This window comes from Octopus bimaculoides, chromosome 23 (genome assembly GCF_046866305.1).
Source record: "Octopus bimaculoides isolate indiv1 chromosome 23, ASM4686630v1, whole genome shotgun sequence".
Lineage (NCBI taxonomy): Eukaryota > Metazoa > Mollusca > Cephalopoda > Octopoda > Octopodidae > Octopus > Octopus bimaculoides.
The window spans coordinates 30,029,841-30,052,475 of NC_142950.1; the positions used below are offsets into that span (position 1 = coordinate 30,029,841).

Consider the following 22,635-nt stretch of genomic DNA (forward strand, 5'->3'; position numbering starts at 1 on the left):
AGCTACTTAATTATTGTACAAACAAGCGGATTTAAGCTTTATTTGTTCAAAGACAAAAACAGCTAAAGCGAAATAGAATGGTTAAGCTGTCATTATTATGTATAATCAAAGCGGTGAGCTGACAGAATCGTTAGCACACCAGACAAAATCCATAGCAGCTTTTCTATGGGATTTACGCTTTGATTTCATACACCACGCCGCCAATGTCATCTTTGTATTTCACCATTTCCGGGTCGATGATATAAAGTACCATGTAAACGAATTGTTCCCTCCCTTAAAACATTGCTGGTCTTTCAATTTCAGGATCGATAAAACATATACCTGCTGAATACTGGGGTCGATATAACCGACTCAACCGTCCCCTAAATATTGCTGGCTATGTGCGAAAATTTGAAACAATTAGCATTAAACTTTCGGCCCCGAGAAAATGACTTACAACATTTCTTTCTTTAAATTCTGATTTCAACTAGCTGTCAGTTTTGTGCTTCAGCTTTTCGGGGCCCATAAGACAAACAGAAAATATCATTCAGGGACTATCTGATGGATAGTTCCTATATTAAAATAAATTATAATTAACTACGAGGAGTTGCTGAAAAGTTCCAAGCTATGGGTAAAAGAAAATACAAAGGGGACCAGCTAATTATAATCTTATTCAACATATTTCCCTCTCAGATTCACACTCTTATTTCAGCGTTCCTTCAGTTTGTTTAAGCCCTCTAAAAGAACTTGAAAAATTGGTCTTCCAACCAGGCTATTTATGATGCCCTTAAAGCCAAGAACTTTTGATAACCCCTTCGAATAGTTTCTAGTTTTGAGTAAGATAAAATACACAAGGATCAGTTGTTTATAATTCTATTCAACATACTCCCCTCTCAGATTCGAACACAAATTCTAGCGGTCCTCCAGTTTTTCTAAGCCCTGTAAGCGAACTAGAAATTGATTCTCTAACCAGGCCTATAGCGATACCCTTAACGCCAGGAACTTTTCAACAACCCCTCGTATGTATCCATCCTCTCATCCTTATTCTTCTCTATCCACGCCTCATCATATCCTAAAGAAGGATTATTTCTTTGACTCATAATTAACTCATTTCACGTCTTAGAGTCTCAAGCTAATAATTTTAATTATGAGATAGATCTTCATTTTTTTTTCTCATGTCAATTTTTTCCTCATATCTGTGACTGGGTGCGCGCACGCGAGTGTGACGGCATGTCTGCGCTTAATTTTCTTATGACAGTTTACGAACATTGATATAAGATCATCAAATCATAGACTAGTTTCATAGTTATTCAACGAATTAACTAGTACATGAATTAGTAGGGAAAGTGTCTTGTAATTTGAGCACACAAATATGATCATTACTATTATTGGTAATTTATAGCATAATTAAATTTCTAATTAACCCTAACCAGTTAAGCTACATGAACTTGTCTGTGTTTGTACATATTTCATAAATATGAATACATGCATGTATGTATATACATACACATACGTATGTGTGCTTGTGTGCATATGTGTGTGTAGTCTTAACATTCACACTAGCAATTAACTTGGATCTTGGATGATGGTTAAAAAATATTAAAAAAATATGTGAGTCTCATACCACCTTTACACTCTGTAGTTACTAAACCTTCTTTGATAAGATAAACGAATTACTGAAATGCTACATAATATAATACAGCGTAATATGATATGATATAATATAATGATGTAATGTAATATAGTGAAATGAAACATAATAAAATAACATAATATGATTGCATATGCAGAGATTGATGTGTACTGAATGTTATGCTATGGCAACATATCTTTTATACTTTTATAACATATGCTGATGTTTAGATATAATGAAAGCTAGGTTCATGCTTGGCTTCGTAAACAACTGTTTACCAGATAAAAAAAAAAATCCTATTTTGTTTATTTCCTTTACGTTGATAATAATCTTGTTATGTTTTATAAATCGCTTGCAAAATTATTATGTAATTTAGTTACTACGTCAATACACATCAGAGAACTCAGTTCGCTCTAAGAGTTCTTCTTTAGATGAAACTTAATAGATTTTGATAATAATGATTATCGTTTTCTTCTTTCAAAATGTAATATCAATCGATACGACGAAACAAAAATTTATCAATAAAAGATACTTTTTGCTCTAATGGACGCATACAGTTGTTTTTGCACTTGTTTATTTAGATATGTCTTTTTTTTTCCTTTAGAAGTTAGTCCCTTTAGCCAAATAAAAGAATTTCTGGAGAAACTTGTGGATCTGGAATATTAGTATTTATTACAAAGGTTATGAAAGAAATAAAGGAAACTTATTAATTCCAGAAATACATATATTGAGATCTTTAATACCTCGTTGGTTTACTTAATCTGTGGATTATAAAAAAACTACTATTGTATACATATGCGCATGTATATTGTGTATTTGTTCGTGTGTAACTTGGCAGGCTACATAAGAAGAGAGAAAATCGATACTACAGTTCTATTAACTAGTAGGAATTGAAAATATTTGAATACTATTTTGTTTTATAGTGAATAGTATTTCTTGTAAAATATAGAAACTTGAATTATCAATATAAATAACAAATTTCTGTTTTATATTTTATATGGCAGATTAATTTTCTTGGTACAAATCAAACTTCTTCAGTATAATTCGTTTTTCAATTTCTTTTAGAATTTTCACTTAAGATATACGTCACTGTATATTTAAAACAAATACATATAAAAATCGTTCCGAATGGCAAAGTTTGAAATTATTATCTGCATTAAAAATTCAAGTTTGGTGCTAATATGTAAATATCGGCTAGAAATAGTAAAGGTAAAAATGAAATTATGCTAAACAACATATTATTATTATCATAATGTGTGTGAATACGTTTGTCAGTCTGTATACACACATACACACATACATACATATATACATATATTCAAGAAATAAACGTTTTATTCTCCTTGAGAGGGCTGATCACAAAGGTCGAATTCTAATACATAAATATAAAATTCAGAGGTATATATATATACATATATATATATATATATATATATATATATATATATATATATACAGAGAGAGAGAGAGAGAGAGAGAGAGAGAGAGAGAGAGAGAGAGAGAGAGAGAGAGAGATGAAAAATTGCTGACATTCCTTCTATTAATGGCACATAAATATTTGTAACAAGACTTTACCGCGGAACCTCGTTCAACACACAATTTAATAAATTAAAAATAGATGTGTAACTGAATCATAGAATACTCGATGCACTTACACACAAGAGAACCATGAGTATGTATATGTAAATGTATGCATGTCTGTCTGTCTGCATGTACGTATGTATGTATGTACGTGTATATAAATATATGCGTATACATAAATACATATATACATACATACATACATACATTTATATATATATATATATATGTGTGTGTGTGTGTGTGTGTGTATGCGCGTGTGTGTGTGTGTGTGTGCATGTATGTATGCATGTATGTATGCATGTATGTATGTATGTATGTATGTTTGTATTTATTTATTTATGTATCATGGTACATTATCTGCTATTTCTAGCGGATCGAGCAATTCCAACGAAATGCCCATCGTCGATAAGATGGTCATAATTAGAATGATCTAATGGTAGGCCTACTTTTCCCAGGGTTGTAATTTTCATAAAGAAGGATTACAGTTGCTAAATAAAGGTGTCATTCGTTGAGAAAAAACTCCAGTAATCGGAACATTATTGTAAAGGTTAAATGTTGACGAAATAGCAAGTACATACCTTGAGAAGCATAAGATTTTTGATAAATATAGTAATTGTTTCGGAAATAAAGAAATGGTTATACTCTACTCTAAACTTGCCACCTATGTCGACTTTGCCTTTCATTTCTTCTTCTTTATTTTTTTTGAGATCGATAAAATAAGAACCTTTTGACGCCTGGGATCGGTGTAGACCACTTACTCGATCCCCAGAAATTTTGGGCCTTGTGCCAAAATTTAAAACAATAATTACACTCCAACGTGTGGTGACGAGATGGCAGAATCGTTATAGTGCCGGAAAAATTGCTTAGTGACATTTCTTCCAACTTTATGCTGCGAGTTCATATACCGCCAGGGTGGACTTTGCCTTTCGTACTTCGGAGTCGAGAAAATAAGTGCCAGTCAAACACTGGATTCGATATAATCGACTTTGCCCCACGAACCCAAAATTGCTGGCCTGGTGCCAAAATTTGAAACCAATATTACTCTCCAACTTTTTCAGTCTTTCATAAAAATTTCATTTTAACGAACCTCTACATAGTCGCTCTTCGAATCACATTATACAAACATAAAATCGAATAATTCATTACATAACACTCGCAGCTGCAACAATCATGGCCGGAGTGTTTTTAAATCTATATATACTCGATTACACTGTTCTTAAGGATAAGTACGTATGCCAGTCTCTTTCTTAGGATTTCTCCACTTTCCCACGATTGCCTAAAATTATGAAACAAATTAACTCCAAATCTAACTTCACTATTATATTTTGCCAAAACAGGGGTGGGACATGACACACTGTCTGAATCTTCCAAACAACGAGATGATCATGGCTGGTAACACATTGACATCAAGTCGGTAGGAATAACTGGCTTATGGATAAAAATAACAATTAGCATTTTATTTTCTAGAAATACATCGCTATTGAGTACCCCAGCATTAAATGAAGAAAACCAATCTTCGCTAATATGATACAAAACAATGTAATGTGCAACACAATCTAAAATAGAACTGTAGACCTGCCCGAAGAGTCAATTATATTAAGCATATTATTTCTATGGTGTCTAAATGCGTAAGATTCTAAATTATTCATATTTATTTTTTCGATCTCGAATTCATTATAAAAATCCTATTATCTTTATTTCTTAAAGTCTTGCCAGCTTTGGTTTCCTACGTTAGTAACACACTGAAATCTGAATTAAAAATTAATTTCATTTCTATCCTGACCATCAAACTACCCACTGTTTAATTGTTGTTTTCATATTAGCATCATTTGCACTCTTGTTTATTTATTCGCCTCTTCCACTTCACAAGATTTTGTAGAGTTTGTACAAATATATCCTTGGGCAATTTTGTAACAACAATCACCTCTATTATTAACCGGAGAATATTATACAAGAATATTAAGATGTTAAAATATGCTTCTGTAACAGATAGGCCCTCAGACGCTTAGCCATGACTAATTAACGTAGCAACAAATTTAAAATTTATGAACCAATGCTATGTGTCATATTTAAAATTCAGCCAGGATCTGACAATAGAAATTCAAAAGGTTATTCAGCAAAAATCGAACTTCATTAAAATCTATCGTAAAACTCCGTATTTCGTTTAATTAAGAGAAGAAAAAAACTAAAAGACATGTCAAATTTACTATTGTTACACTTCGTACGCCTTACAACATAGCATCTCGTCTCTGCTCAGAAGCATTTCTTTAACCATATTAACAAATGGAACATGATGAGGTCATGAAAGGAGATTTATTGTCATCACTTCGTGTTTTGCGTGTCGAAGCACATATTCGCGTAACATTCCTGCAGTGAAAATTTTTATCTGTCATCATAATTGTATGCTAGCATTGTTCACGGCCGTCTCGTCAGTTGCTTGTATACATCTCCTGTTATTCTTGCTCCATCCCTCCCCAGCAGCTTTTGGCTGATGCAATACCTGACAACACGTTGCCACTGCTGCCACCGAGGGCACGACAGCCACTTTGAAACAAAACCAACTAGAATGACTTGCTAAAAGCAACAACCAAATACCCAAAGCACGTCAATTTCAAAAAAGACTTTTAAATAATATATCCTTAGACGTTCTCCGTAGGACGAAACACTTCTTCGAAACGGATGGAGTCTATTTAAGTGGAGAGCTGCTGGATAAAGTTAAACGACCATTTGTGACATCATCATGCCTCTTCGTACGATATCAAATATTCTCTTCGAAAAGTAAAGTAGCTAAGAGTGCTCTAATTACTGAAATTATCAATGAAAATAGCACCAAAATTAACTAATTACACCTTGTTCTGGTCGTAAGTTCCCTATTATGAACATTGTCTTGTGAAGCTGCGCTAAAATGCTTGCAGCAGGAGAACGTCTATTAAAATGCTGTGTGTCAGTTTGTGACATCAATTTGCGAATTGATTTCAAATTGTACCAATATCGAATGTGTCTTATATTCTACTACGGTCGAGAAAACAGAATTACCAGTATACCCTGCCTCGGAGATGTTAGGACTTGCGTCGTCCTCATCTTACAAAGCCATAATATCCAATCTAACTGTAGTGGATTAGCATAATAGAGAGACCGTCAAACGGAACCTCTGTTGCTACCGAGTAACTGTCCTCTACTTTCGACAAGCTAACGTTGCTGTAGTCAACATTCAATGACACATTTCCACTTTAAGTACTTCATCTTCCATTTTCCGTTATTAGAAAGTAATCTTGTTTTCTCTGCCCAGGAATGATTGTTTTAATTTCCTGTTCTATTTATAATTATGTTTTGATGACCAGCCATGTATAAGTAGTCGTATCGTTATTGTTCCTGGTGTTATTTTCATTGAAATTATTTACAGTACAAAGAAATATTCAATGTTTATCTCACGTTCAATATATTATTTAACATATTTTCTTGCGTGTTTATTAGATTTTCGATATTTTTCATTGATTTCTAAGTATTAGCTCGATATTTTTGTCCACGAAACCCTTATGTGTGCTTTGTTTTATGTGATACTGCAACAGATTTTAACTACGTCGTCATATCATTGTTTCAAAATTTCCGTCTAGCTCTACTTTCATATATGCCAGTGACAGCACGTAAACCGTACAGCTTCTGTAGCGGATTACTCCGGTGTTTACTGTTGTAAGGACGACGCTTGGATTTGTCTGTGATTCGAAACTGAACCACTCGTTTGTTGCTTGTCACCCAATTCTCAAATCCCTCTGTCTTTGCTTCTCCACACTGGATGTTGAATGGAGAACGCTTGACCTAAGACCTTTTACATGATCACTTAAAGGTCAGTCCTTTGTTTCGGATTTTTCCTACATCCTACCATAGTCCATATAATAAGAGAATATTTCCTCTCTCTCTCTCTCTCTCTCTCTCTCTCTCTCTCTCTCTCTCTCTCTCTCTCTCTCTCTCTCTCTCTCTCTCCCTCTTCCGTCTACAGCGGACCAAGAGTAACACTTCTCTTCGACTTTCCGTCGGCAAAAGAAGAGCAACTATCGGCCGAAATCAAGAAGGGACAGCGTCACCTTTCCTTTCTTTCTTTCTGTCAGTAGAATGCAATCCTTACTCAGTCTCTCTTTAACAGCAGAACGCAACTTCCACACTACAGAGCGGAGACAACGATCTTGACATCTCCAATAGATTGCTGGTGAGTTTAATCGATTGTTAGTCATATAAAATCGACTAAAATCTACTAAAATCGTATTATTAGATTCTGAAATTCAGTTTGAATAGATATGTTAGTATATGTTCTGAAACTAAAATTCTAAACATACCTACACACACACACACACACAAATATATATATATATAAAATGTGCTGCTAAAATGTATACCAGTAATTATAGGTGCATTTGGAAGTAAAGATTTGAACAGATGTATTTGAAATGATGAATAGTGGAAATAGGCATAAAACCCAGTTCAGTATAGCTCTAGAAAACAGCGTTTTTAGGGACAGCTAGTAGGAGTTTAGTAGTAGTAGTAGTAGTAGTAGTAGTAGTAGTAGTAGTAGTAGTAGTAGTAGTAGTAGAAGAAGAAGAAGTAGTAGTAGTAGTAGTAGTAGTAGTAGTAGTAGTAGTAGTAATAGTAGTAGTAGTAATTTGAGAAAATGAAACAATGACGTCTGTCCTTCGTAGTAAAATACAGCCGACGTCTAAGACACATTTTTTTCCCCTTTCATTAGACAGCGTATTTTTCTGTCGAATTCAATTTAATAAAATTCAGAAGTATAAATAAATTCCTTTGCTGTGCGGAGACAACGATCTTGACATCTCCAATAGATTGCTGGTGAGTTTAGTCGATTTTTAGTCATATAATATCGACTAAAATTGTATTAATAGATCCTATGTTTGTATTCTGAAATTCAGTTTGAATAGATATGTTAGTATATGTTCTAAAACTAATTCTAAACATACCTACAAACACACACACTCACACACACACACACACACACACACACACAAATATATACATATATTCTGAAGCACTGCTTTATTGAATAAGTTTGAAGCACATTTTCAAGTGAAGTACTTCACCGGAATAAAAAGATTTTCGAAATGGTTATGGAATTACTCAGAACTGAATTTAGCAACATTTTCAAACTTTATTGAAAGATGTTACTAACCTAAGCCATCGCTAGTTGTATGTTTCTTCTTTATATCTTGTGTTCCCCCAAATCAATCCGTATGGAACACTAACCAGTAACTTTCAGCGAACAGATACAGGGAACGCTAGGGAACATTTGTATCTATTTTCATTAGATGCACCAATATTCTTTTGTTGATCGAAGGCGGGAGTGATTACGTATTCTTCCTCTTCACGAAAGATCACACGCTATTGGGAATGACGTTAATTATTGGGAGAATGTTTGTGCTTATGTGCATGTTGTGTGTAGTTTGGGGATATTAAAGGCCTTACTTTCCAGCTACAGTCATTCCATAGTTGTGGGGAAATCTACAATATAGTTTGTCTCAATACATTATTTAATACAGTAGAGTTCGAGTCGACGGAGATTTAGCTGTACTAGAATTAGCATTTGGATCTACTAGAATTAACATCTATTGGGACTCTTTATGTTAAGTATATAGTTAGAGATATTTTTGTTTAACTCGACAAGTTACTTTGATTCTCATGATGATATTTCTTAAATTTCTTCTTAGCTACGCATTGCAGACCGCGACATAAAAGCTTGTTTGTTACTTGAGCTTCATGTATAGCACATCTCTGAATTTCATACACAATAAGATTTCAAATTTAGAAATAATACATTTCTAAATCTCTCAGAGAGATTTATGCAGTAGTGATACGATGAAGTAGTTGTATGCTGTCAACTTAATGTGAAAGTTCCCTGAAGGGTATAATACTACTGTTGGTTAGAGCTAGGAAGCTGCACGGCTTCCTGTCGGCCTTGACACATTTCCTGTGTCCTTATGTTTACAATGAGTAAACATATTATTATTCCCTTCAGGGGACTGTCACATTAAGTTGACAGCATACAACTACTTCACGATAAGATTTGTTTAACATCTTGATACCTTATATTTCTTAATAAATTATGCATTACGAAGTGAATTTTCTTTTTCATCTTCATAAAAATGGTACCGAATTCACATTTGCAGCGTTTTCATTTCCATTTTATGAATGTGTAGTCCTTCAAATGTTCTTTTACTCACTTCTTTATGTAATATTTCAGTAAATTTTTGTATGTTTTCCATAATTCATTGCTGTAATTCAAATATTGAGCACAAGCCATTACAGAACTGAGATAGAATTTTTTTTTTTTTAATTTGCTATGTTCCGGTATGCGATAGAATTTTGTTGTGATATTTGAGAATGTGGATGTTACTATATGTGAGGTTTGAAGATATATCTGTTTTATTTGCAAATAACTGCTAGTTCTGTATAATTATTTCTAAGTTGTCCTATGATGTTTTTGCTGCTATCTTATTTCCAAATTATCCATAATAGCTCAATTATCGTTTGAAGAACATAGTTATTTTTAGCTGTATGTTTAGCAACTTTTTCATCGTTCCATAATTATATTTTCTATTATTTTTCATTTGATTACTTTTTTCTTTCGAGTAACAGTGGATTGCTTGAATCCGTAGGATGTTGGACAACGCTGCTATAGAATTTCCCATAAAATTGATAAAAGAAAAAGACCAAGAGCAACAACAAAGCACTGAATCTAGTTAAGGTACAGAGTAAAAATGGCTTGAACAGTGTAAGCAGGCAATATATTTAAGAGTACTATGGCGGCAGAATCGTTAGCACACCGGGCAAAACGTTTTGCGGCTTTTCGACCGGTTTTCCATTTTGAGTTCAAATTATGCCCGGATCGACATTTGCCTTTCATCCTTTCTCTGTCAATAAAATACGTGGCACTTGAACACTGGATTTGAAGTAATCTACTTATCTCTCCCCCAGAGTTGTTGGCCTTGACACAAAAAAGCTGAAACCAACACATTTTATACTACTAGAATAGTAATAATCGTTTCAAATTTTGGCACAAGGCCTGAATATGTTTTGTGGTGGGTGTAGGAGTAGCAGGTTGTTAGGCAATGACGTCAACCCCAAATCTTAACTGATACTTAGCGAACCAGGAACAGGAAAGCCAACACCGACCTCGAAAGTATCTGAACTTAAAACATAGAGACAGACGATATGCTGGTAAACATTTTGTCCGATGTACTAACGATTCTACCAACAAACAGTGACTATCAAGGCTTCAACTCGTAACTGATTTGATGTGTTATCACGTACAAATTTTGTCTTGGTGTAAAAAAGATGGGCTACAACAAATTTTCTGCTTAATACCACAGATTTGCATGTCAGTTGTTTGATCTTAATCAGGGGAGCATGTCCTTCAGTGGCTGACAATATGTGCATCTCTGATCACGAGCAGAAGTAGTTGGGGGAGCATCATGCACATGTGTTGAGAGGATTTCTTTGGGGTTTGAATAATTCAACATCCTTAAACCAGGTTATAAAGTTTTAAAAAATCAGTTCAGAATATCTGTTCAATTTATAGAGTTAGCAACAGACTAATTTTTACGGACAACCGACGAGACAACAACAACAGCAATAATTATTATTATATTAATGGCTTCAAAGTTTAGCAACCTCAGGGACACACGCCATCTGGGTGCAACAGTAATATCCACTTCGTATATTATAGACTGGAAATTGTAACTTGAAGGAGAAACTTGGTTAGAATTTCTAGGAGGTCGATCGACAGCATACAGCTCCACCCTGGTCATAGATAAGTATTCTATATGGTTAATATAAATGGGTTAAAGGATTAAGAATAGCTGTATTTAAACAAAAGTGCTAAGGAAAGAATGTCATATTAGAAGAATGACAGAATATTGAAGAGACAGAGTTAGAGATGAAATAAAATTCAGTTATGGAATTATCAACATGAATGGAAAAAGAATAAATAGGAAATTGGGGGAATTTGGTAGAATCTAATAATCAGACTGCAAAAGAGCTAAGAGCAAATCTTGTGTAGTGTAAAAATATAACTTCATAGTGCAAAATCTGTAAGAGATTAGATAAAAATTATTAATCCATGAAATAATAAGCTTAATGTTAAATTCCATGGAATCTAGCATTGCATGCAAATGTTTCCAGGGAAATCGTAGCATGTAATCACGAGAAAAACAATTGGTGCAGAAAAAATTTCAAATGGAAGAAGGCGACAAGGAACTTGTGCTGACTTTGCCGTGTTCCCAATAACGATTTATTAGATAAAGTTGGTGGGCTTGTAGTATTGTTAGCACGCTGGAGAAAAAAATTAGCGGCATTTCGTCCGTCTTCACGTTCTGAATTGAAATGCCGCCAAAGTCGACTCTGTGTTTCATCCTTTCGTGGTCGATTAAATAAGTACCAGTCAATCACTGAGATCGATATAATCCGCTAGACCAGGGATGTCCAACGTTTTTTTCCTAGTAGGCCATATTATAAATTTAAGTATATTCACTGCGCCACATCGGTACTTAAATATAAACTCTTAAAAAGTTCAAAATATAGTGAAAAATGTTTTAAATAACAAATATGAAATACAAATTGTGCTATTGACAGTATAAATGAAATTACACTTACACAAAATAAAATCAATGTGATTTGTGGCATTGCTTTCCTTTTATATTTTCAATAACTGCTTTTATAGTACTATTCTCCCAAAATTTCAGACCTTGTGCCTATAGTAAAAATAAATAATGGTTACTTAGATAGGTGCCAAGTTGCAAATACTTGAAGAGGATAAATACGAAATATTCGATGTCAGTACCCAAATCATCTCTAGTCTATAGACCTCCTGGTGATGCGAGAAAATTTCCACCTCGGCAAAATTAGACGTTACAATATTAACTATGGGTGGGTTATATTAAACAGGGACGACCCTCGGTATTTAGGGGTTTCAGTTCCACGACAATATTTGTTCAATGAATCAGATAGCTAATACTTCATAGCCTCTTGGCATCATCTATTCCGCTTGACCCGGATCTCTATAAACGCGACGTATTTACATTTCTTCGAAGGAAGTCTATATGCAAAAAGTTCAGTCGACGTTTAGTCTAAAAACGATAATTATATTCTTCTCGTACGTCTTTGCGTCGGAACCTTCTTACATCGTTTTCATATGTTAAAGTCTGGTTTTCTATCAGATGGGAGAATCTAAAACGGGCCCGGATATATCCGTGGGTTTAAGTTTCTACTGGCGGAGAGGCAAGTAGAAGTTAATTCGTGCTTAAATTAGAACGATACTTCAGCTAAATTGATAGGGGTGTCGCCTTTAGACGTGCTAATGAATTTAGTGGTGCATCTCATTGGTAAATGCGCCGTCTGAACGTTCTCCAGAAAGATACAAAAACAAAATTGAAATAACGATATTACTTTTATTTTATGCTACAAATTGACGACTTACCTGCATTCTGTAATGAGAAAATTACATAGGCACAGACGAGGTTGCGTGATAGGAAGTTTGATTCCCAACCACTTGGGTCCGGGTTCAGTTCTACTGCGTAGCACCTTGGGCAAGTGATTTCTACAATAGCCTCGGGCCGACCAAAACCTTGTGAGTCGATTTAGTAGACGGAAACTGAAAGAAGCCCGTCGTATATATATATATATATATATATATATATATATATATATATATATATATATATATATATATATGTGTGTGTGTCTGTGTGTGTGTGTGTGTGTGTGTGTGTGTGTGTGTGTGTGTGTGTGTGTGTGTGTGTGTCTTTGTGTCTGTGTTTGTCGCTCACCTATGCTTGGCAACCGGCCGTAAGTTAGCGGTTCGGCAAAAGAGTTCGATAGAATAAGTATCAGGCTTGAAATAAAGAAAAACTAAAGGCTGTACCTCAGCATGGTCGCAGTCAAATGACGGAAACAAGAAGATAAAATATTTTATTTCCAATTTATTTACAGCTCACAGAAATTTTATTTAATTAGGCGCCGTTATTTCCTTTTTCGCTTTTCCCGCTTGTTATTGTCCCTCCTTCAGTAATTTTGTGTTTAAAAAAAAAGTGGTAGTAACACTAATGGTCTTATTTATGATTAGTGTTAAAACAATTACGTAATTTTGCTGGGTAAGAAAATTGGATAGACAAAATAGTGACAGCGAATGGCAAAAGCCATAAATCCTTGGGCTAGAGAATAGGAAGAACTGGTAGTGCGGTCGGAAAAAAGGTGATGTTTGATAGGAAAATGAGTAGAAATTTTTGGCTGTGGTTAAAATTTGGCAAAGCCTTAAAAAGAATGGTAACAAGTGATGGCATTTAAAAAAGAAAAACGGGGCCGTTTCGGTGCAGAATTGGCAGTGTATCCGATAAAATTTCACATAGATAAAAACAACAACGAAGTTTTAATACCTTTGCGATCCTGTCAATGATCATCTCCTAGATAGCTCCCGGTCACATAAATTAGAAAAAGATAAATCAGGTTTAATCGATCTCAGCAGTCGTATTGTCTGTATAATGTAAAGCCGGTATGAAGAACTGTAATTTCCACCTTGGCAAAATATCTTACTGCATAAAGTTAATTTATATCTATATATATATATTACAATTTCGAAAGTAAGAAAGGTCAACTTTGTTCATATCTGATTGTCTTAATCGATTTTACTCCGTCGGAAAATATGAATCCCAATACGTATATCATAAATCACCTTTTACTGTATTTTTTTCACTTTTTCTATACAATTTTTACTTACTGATGATGATTCATCTCTCGGTTGCTGGAATAAACGCAGAATTGCTTTGTTAGACGTATACCCTTGGGGTACACGAAGCCACATATCGTGTAAACATAATTGGTGCTTTACCACTGGACTAAAGCAATACTACAATTTTTTTTGTTTTTATTCATTTTAGAAACATTATACTTACCAGAGATTGTCGTGTGCTGTTAACGTCATAAAAATTATAAGATTCGAGAGAACATGAAATACGTCTCTTTTTTGTTTGGGAAGGAGAATGAAGAGTGGATGTCAAAGCAAAGATGCCATTGTTATAATTTCTTATACTATTCCTCAACAGTCTATCTTTTTTTTTTGTGGTGTATTATCACTACTGTTGTTTGAAATAAAAGCCTCTTCATTTGCAGCGATACATTTGATTGGATGGCCGTGTTACTGTACTGAAACTGTTTTGTGGTGGATGTGTGTTACGCCTAACATAGCTATGGGATTTTAATTTGTGCAAAACTGAATATCATGATATGGAGAATGATATCATATATAGAGGCAGTAAAGGACATGCCCACATGTATGAATGTGTGTCTATGTGTGTATGCTCTAAGCTCTTCCATTTACAGTAATGAGGCTGAAGAGGAGAGGATGACGATAATAACGACGACGATTACGCTGATGATGATTATGTGGGTGATGATAATATGGTTGTCGTAATAATGATGGTAAAGAAAAAGCGCGAGAAAATGGAAGAAATCTGTCAATGAAATATTTCTATTTCTAATTTGAACATCATATTTTTAAAAAGAATTTTATTATAAAAATTATAGATATTAAAGCTAATTATGTTTTTCTTTTTCTTTCTATTTTTTTAAGGTTGTTGAAATGTAACTGAAAGAACCTCTAATCCGCCCTGAAGAACGCAGAAACAGCTAAAATTCGGCGAATAGTCGAAATCGAGAATATATACGGATAAGACATACATTCATATTGATTTCAAAGAATCGTCCACATGACACCATATATATCGAATAACAATATTCTACAACTGATATTTCAATGTTACCAAATAAAATGACAACAACAAGGGAAATAAAAATGATTAATTGAATGAAAATCGATTATCCCGAAACGCCAATATAAGACATATATATAAAATACATCATCTTCACATTTAAAAAAATATATTTATTGAGCAAGTCTGTTTTGTTTATTTTTTCAAACACATATTCCTATAAGATATCAACATGGAATCGTTATTCAATGAGACTGTTCACGTCACGGAACAAAGCTTGTTCAGTGAGAATTTCAACGACACATATCCTGACATGGACAATTCTTTTTCAAACGGCACGGAACACAGTATTAGAAGAGTATTCATGGAAATTGTTAATATAACTGTAATGATCAGTAACTCTCTGATCTGCATCACAGGACTGTTTGGCAATTGTTTGGTAATATATGTTGTAACGATGTTCTCGAAAATGAAAACTGTCACCAATACCTATATCTTGAATCTTGCAATTGCTGACGTCCTCTTCTTAGTTAGTATTCCTTTACTTATTGTTACAATTAAGAATGGATTTTGGATGTTTGGATTCTTTATGTGTAAATTCTATTATCTTTTAGTATCCATAAATTCTTTTACTGGGGTCTTTACGTTGACAGTTATGAGTGCTGATAGATACCTCGCTGTTTGTCATCCAATAAAATCCATGTCACTCAGAACACCAAAGGTAGCATTTATTATAACCGTATGTATATGGTTAATATCTATCCTGATAATGTTGCCTGCCCTAATGTATTCTACAACAGTACGTAATGCAAAAAACAGAGACAGCTGTACGATGGTGATGCCAGATCACTTGGGAATCTCGCCAGATAAAATATTCATTTGGTACAACTTCATATTTTCCTATGCTATTCCTGTACCACTTATATCTGTATTTTACATCTCAGTTGTCCATAAACTACGTACTACAGGCCCAGTTAAAAAGTCTTCTGAGAAAAAAAAGTCACAGAAACGTGTCACCCGAATGGTGCTGACTGTTATTGGGGTGTACATTATTTGCTGGTTACCCTATTGGGCTTTTCAGCTTGATATAGTAGTTTTTACACCACCAGTTACTGAAGGACGTATTTTAATGTTCCAAACGTTTAACATCCTTACATACGCTAACAGTATGTTAAATCCCTTACTCTATAACTTCCTCAGTGATAATTTCCGTAAAAGTTTCACAAAAGCATTTAAATGTACTTCTCGTTTCGAGGTCAACCGTTCCCTCCGAGCAGAAAACAGTATTTATCCAAAAGGACGTGAAGCATACTCACAAACAACAGTTATCGAAAAACAAGAATTACAAACTATAAACCATTGCGCTACCGAAAACAAAGTCCAGGAAGATTTTGCCAATGGAGAAACCCAGACAGAGGACATTGACGTCGACGAACCAGAAGTAGTTGTTACGGAGTTGGAATGACGATTGACGGAATATTAATGTGATGTTACATGTATATTGAAAGGAGAATATTTCTGAGACCATCTGGCGATCGCTTTACTTCACGTTGTAATATCACAGAAATAAATGCGTTTTCTCCAAGAATTAATAGTATATCAGTAAGGGATGTAAAGGAACCCATATTATATCCTATATATATTGTATTATTTAAGCGATGAATAATAACTTCAAACATGAAGAGTACAGTCCTAACTTATTAAATAATACAGAAGCAGCGAAATGGACACGCATATTGAATATTGCATATATTCTACAAATACTAATACACACAGACACACACATATACACGCATACGTACAAACATACATACGTAGAACGATGAATATCCAACTAGATATGTGAATATATTATATATGCGTGTATACTTATATTTATATATGTATCAGTGTATTAAGTATATTTGCATATTTCTGTATATTAATAATTATTATTAGATAATTATAATAAACTATATGTACGAAGATTGCTGTCTATTTTATTACAATTACTTCAATATATGAATATTTCCGTGATATATGTATTCAATAAATGCGAGATCACACACATGCACATACGTACACACACAAACTTCCACAGATATACATATCAAAGAAGATATATGTGCATATGCAGACACATAAACACACAAACGATTGATATATGAGTACGTACCTGTGTGTTGTGCGTGTGTATGTTGTGTGCATGCATGCATGTATGAGTGCATGAACATGTGCTTGCGTACAGGATTTTACAAGACAATAGATTATGGCAATCGCCCCTATATTGTGATGGCATCACTTTGATATACATATAGACTCATTTGAACATTATACATCTCTGTCTATACGTCATCCAATGTTGTGAAATTGTAATATATTTTTGTCATTTATTTCTGTCCATATATCCCTAACCCGTTTCTTTCTTTCTCATATAAATAAGTATATATGTATATATGTAAGCATGGATGTATGTATATATATATATATATATATATATATATATATATATATATATATATATATATAATTTGATGACATTCAGCTTCTATTTTAGTCTTTTAAACATTTTGAAATATGCTGAAGTGTTGAATACACCTTATGTTCTTGCTTTATGGGATTTTTTTTATCAAGGAATATTTATATATATATCTTTTTTTTTTTTTTGGTTTGCTTTGTTTAGTGTTACAACATCAATCATTAGTATTTCCAGACGGTGGCGATAAGTTGGTAACGGATATAGATATTCAACTGTACAGGAAAATATTAAAGAGAATCACCACGGTAAAAAGAAAATATCTGTGATAAAAAAACATAAAGCTCGAATATAATTATGTATTTAATACTACATACAATTTAAACCAAAAGATGCAAGCATTTAAATACACTTTTATTCAAATATACATATATACATATATATATATGTGTGTGTGTGTGTGTGTGTGTGTGTGTGTGTGTGTGTGTATCTATACATATATATATATATATATATATATATATATATATATATATATATATATATACATTTATATATATATTGATATATTTATATTATGTATATACATACTCACACACACATATAGATATATATAAATCAATATATATAAATGCATATATATGCATATATGTACATATATATGTGTATATATATAACTTCATATACACATGGATATGCATATATATGTATATATATATGCACACGACATTTTACCAGACTTCATGTTAATCATATTTGAATGTTACTTTTTATTTGTAAGAGTAATGAAGATGTAAGTTAAAATTTTAGAACTATTAATTAATTGATCAGTTTTCAAGTTTAAATGTGATTTCTTTTCTTTTTAAACATCAGTGTTGTTCCAAATACATTCTCGCATTATAGAAAACCTTTTTATTATTTATCTTCGTGATATATGTCAATGATAAATATTTTGAATATAGTGTAATGGTAGTATCCCTTATTTCTCAAAACTTGCTATATATCTCTAGCAACAACATAGACTGTGTGGAAATGTATAAAACGAGATTCTAACTCCTCTCATTTTAACCTCTCAATGAAGAGCAATCTTCTTTAGCACCGCAAACAAACCAACTTCAAACTGCAGGTTTAAATGTTATATTTTTATTAATAACTTCAAACTCTATTACCTCTCATTTAAGACCCGACCAAATACCACTTACTTTTTAAGCCACCCATAAAATTCATCTAACTACCAATAAATCTGTTATGAACACTATTTAACGCAATCCGCAAAGCCCAAAGACATTGCACATATTCACTAATTACAATACCCATGTAATAACCCGACAAAACATCAGCCAAATTTAATCCCATATATATTCATTTGTAAGTCTGTGCACTTCTCCATACCTACAAATCACTTCCTCTACAGCCTCCATTGTCCGTACCAGTTGAACGAGTCTGTGTACCCGGCGTATGCGCTAATACATCTGTCAGCGTCTTTGTTGGTTTGTCCATACACGTGTACCCGTGTATCTTTGTCTTTATGTCCATGTTTTTACTTACCTCTGACCCTGTGTCCATGTATGTAGATACATAATTACATACATACATACATACATACATACATACATACATACATTCATACATACATCTATATATGTATAAAATACATAAATTACAGAGAAATAGTTTTATGTAACTATCATTAAATTCTAAAATCAGGACAAATTGTCTCGTAACTTAAAAACGTAAGCAATTTATATTATATTCAAAATAAAATAAATTACGAACATGTCTGCATGAAGATCGTTTTCCATTTTATCAAACTATATAATCTTTATGTTTGGTAGAGCATTTTACGAGTACTACCGTATTCCTTGAATCCATATATTGTATCTTACACATATATATGTGTGTTTAGTTTATTGTTCTCTGATGGTAAGATCAGTAAACGAAGACATAAATTTTATTTAATAAACTCAATGTTTTCATGTGCTATGTTTAGTTTCATGTGTTGAAAAACGGCCAAAGATTATTTTATAACACGTATGGGGTCCTAGCACAATCGTCGAACACTACCCACATGGCATAACGAACAACAAATAGGACAAGAGTAAATGCCTAGGACAAGAGTAAATGCCAGAAAAGGCGAGAAGGAAATATATATAACAAGTGCAAGGGTGAAAAACAAGAAAATGAGAAAGATTTAGAGTTTTCCCGTCAGACCTGAAAAGATAGTAGCTTAGAGCCTATGGTACAGTTATTCAATCGGGTGAGAGAGGCACTTTTCAATTTGTCAATAAGACTTAACCATATGCCTGCAACCGCTGAATATTTCGGATCTAGAATTCAGTAGTAACGTCTTCGACTTTGTAGGTCTGTTTCTATTAAACACATTGAGATCCAAAGTATCCATCTCACGACGTTCGTCCAAACCGTGACAATGGTTTCAGTAATTCTCATAGGTGAGATTGTCACACTCTTGATAACTTTAGGAAACAGCTTCAGTCTTTCAGTCAATTAAGCATTATTATAAGCCTAACGGAAACGTTTCCTGCATACGTAAGCAGGTGCCGTCTTGTAGTATTTAAACACATTGTAGCTATCATTAGTAACAGAGTTTCTGACTTCCCTTTCACTGAAGATATTTTCTAGAAGGCAGTCCCCTACTACAACAATGCCCTAGTCAATATATAACCCCTCTAATATTAATCGGAATTATAATAATAGACTTAAAACTAGATCTAGGAAAATAATTTTGTTCACCCTCCATTTTCCCTTAACGTAAAAACTAACATTGGTAAAAGATTCATGTTTCTCCTAGTCTAACCTTTTCCAGAAAATTAAAGGTACAGAAAATATTTAACAGCCTGCACCAATATGAAGATTAGCATTACACGACACAGACACCAAGAGCCGACTCCCAGTTTTAACTGTAAAGACCTAGGAGCCTGTCCACTCAACCAGCGATGTATGTTTAAATCTTTCATATATAAGGCAGCAGTTACCACAACGATAGCTAATAACACAACCGATAAAAAAGAGCTATATCGGATTTTGTGAAGAATTAAAAAACAATAACTATGCCAATCACACATCGTCTTTCCGACAAAGGGATAAAAGTAAAACTAGTAAGTTGCCTAGCCACGTATGGGGATTGAAACTGAACGCCACACCACATACTGGAAAGTGGAAAATAGTCGAAAAGTCCACACCATATACTAACGGATCTAAAGAAATAAAAACTACCCGTAGTTGAAAGAACTCAGATCCTTTTCAGCTCTAAGAACTCTAACTCACCGCTGAACTCTAGATCTTAAATTTTCAGCTGTTGTAAGCATATGGCAAAGTTCCTGTTGACGAACTGGAAAGTACCTCTCTCACCCGATTGAATAAAATGTACCATAGACTCTAATCCACTATATTTTCAGCCTTATAATTTACGTTCTAAGGATAATAGCTCTTAATCTAATTTCCTCTGTTGTCTCTTTCTCATATGATTTTCGTTGTTCCACCTTTTATATATTTATATATATATATATATATATACATACTTCTCGCTTTTTCTCTCGTTCCGTTTTTGTGTTCGTTATGCCATGTGGGCAATGTCCGATGATTGTGTTAAGACCCCCAGACGTGTTATAACACACTATTCATAAATAAATACACATATGTGTGTTAGAGTCTGTGAATATGTTTGTAAATGTCTCTGTATGCGTTTCTCTATGTACCGCCCTGTCATTCTTGTTTTCTCATTGCAATTAACCAGACCTATCTTCTAAATCGAACACCATTGTATTTCAAATATTCAGTACCAAACAGCCCATTCTACTTTCCTCAACTTATTTTCATTAAAAAAAGACTATCAAATGTGTAGTGTTGGAAACAAAACAATTTTCCCAATATAAGCCACAGTTATTAACATCCCACAAACGAATTATCTAAGTATTTCTGAATTTATTTTCTCATCCTTCCTTATTACTAATCTCGAAGCACATTTACTCTTCCAACCCATCAACGTGCATCTACATACAACCACATGAAGACAAACCACATGAGTTATTACAGCACATACAGATAGCATACACAATTTCTTATAAGTAACACACCCATTTGTTAAATTTTCCCAGTCTGAAGATTCCTGCCCGGGATGAAACTACTAGTCACACTGAGATTTGAACCTTCCATTACCCACAATAAAGTTTCTCTACAATTGTACCGAGTTTTCTTTTTTATTATAAGAAGCATTGACAAGTACCCTCAGCCTACGCTTCTTATATACGCATGTAAAATGTTGAGTCTGCGTGAACAGAGGTTTTCTGCCTGTGTTCGAGTATATGAGTATATAAGCCTATTCTTCTGTGTACGCATACACACACACAAATACACACATGTGGGAGGCTGACCTGTGTGTGTATCTGTGTTTCCGTGTGCGTGTGCACACGCTTGTGTTTAGCAGGTGATGCGTGCTTGTTCAGGTGGTGTGTGCACACGTGTATGCGTATGTGCGTGTGTATGTGTGTGTGTGTGTGTGTTTGTGTGTGTGTCTGTGTGTGTGTGTGTTATTTGTGTTTTGGTGTTTTGTGCATTTTGGAGTGAAAACTGTGTGATGTTGAGTAATGCCTAGAGGTGTGAGATGAGATGGGCGTGGGGCCAGATAGGGGTTTGTTAGGTGGGGTGCTAGTGTGCGTGAAATGGGAAGGTGAGTGTGAATGCGTGTGCATATGAGTGTGTGCGGGTGTGAGAGTATGCACGCCACGATAGTGTGTGGCATGTGTACTGAGTTGAACAGCTTGTAGTTGTGCTCGTATAGTGGTGTGTATGGTCACGCTGTTGAAGAGTGTGTGTGGGTACTGAGCAGCGTTTGGTGCTAATATATATATATATATATATATATATATATATATATATATACAGTAGTGCCTCACAGTACGAGTACACCATTGTACGAGTAATTTGCTGTACAAGCCGAAGCTCATGCGTATTTGTGTCTTGAAGTACGAGCCAAAATGAGCAGCCCGAGCACTTAGCTCGTCCCATCTTTAAGGTAATTCGTTTAATAAAACCAGTTTGCATATTTCTTTTGCATTCTCTTTTTTCTAATAATCATTTTACTTGTCACTACTACAGTTCTGTTTAGAAACCAATAAAAAAATTATTTATGACCGGTTTCGTGTGGTGGGAACGGATTAATTATATTTTAGTTAATTACAATGGGGAAAATTGATTTG

The 22,635-nt window shown here is 34.0% G+C and overlaps 1 protein-coding gene across 3 annotated transcripts in view; it reads left to right on the forward strand.

Annotated features, from left to right (window-relative positions):
- Nucleotides 1-16,933, forward strand: part of LOC106877242 (somatostatin receptor type 2) — a 185,422-nt gene extending 168,489 nt beyond the window's left edge. For all 3 annotated transcript variants that reach the window (XM_014926103.3, XM_052975927.2, XM_014926102.3), the window contains one exon: nucleotides 14,826-16,933. In XM_014926103.3, the coding sequence (XP_014781589.1) occupies nucleotides 15,197-16,429 (1,233 nt within the window). In that variant the 5' untranslated portion in view covers nucleotides 14,826-15,196 and the 3' untranslated portion in view covers nucleotides 16,430-16,933. The remainder of the gene's footprint in view (nucleotides 1-14,825) is intronic.
- The last annotated feature ends 5,702 nt before the right edge of the window (nucleotides 16,934-22,635 follow it).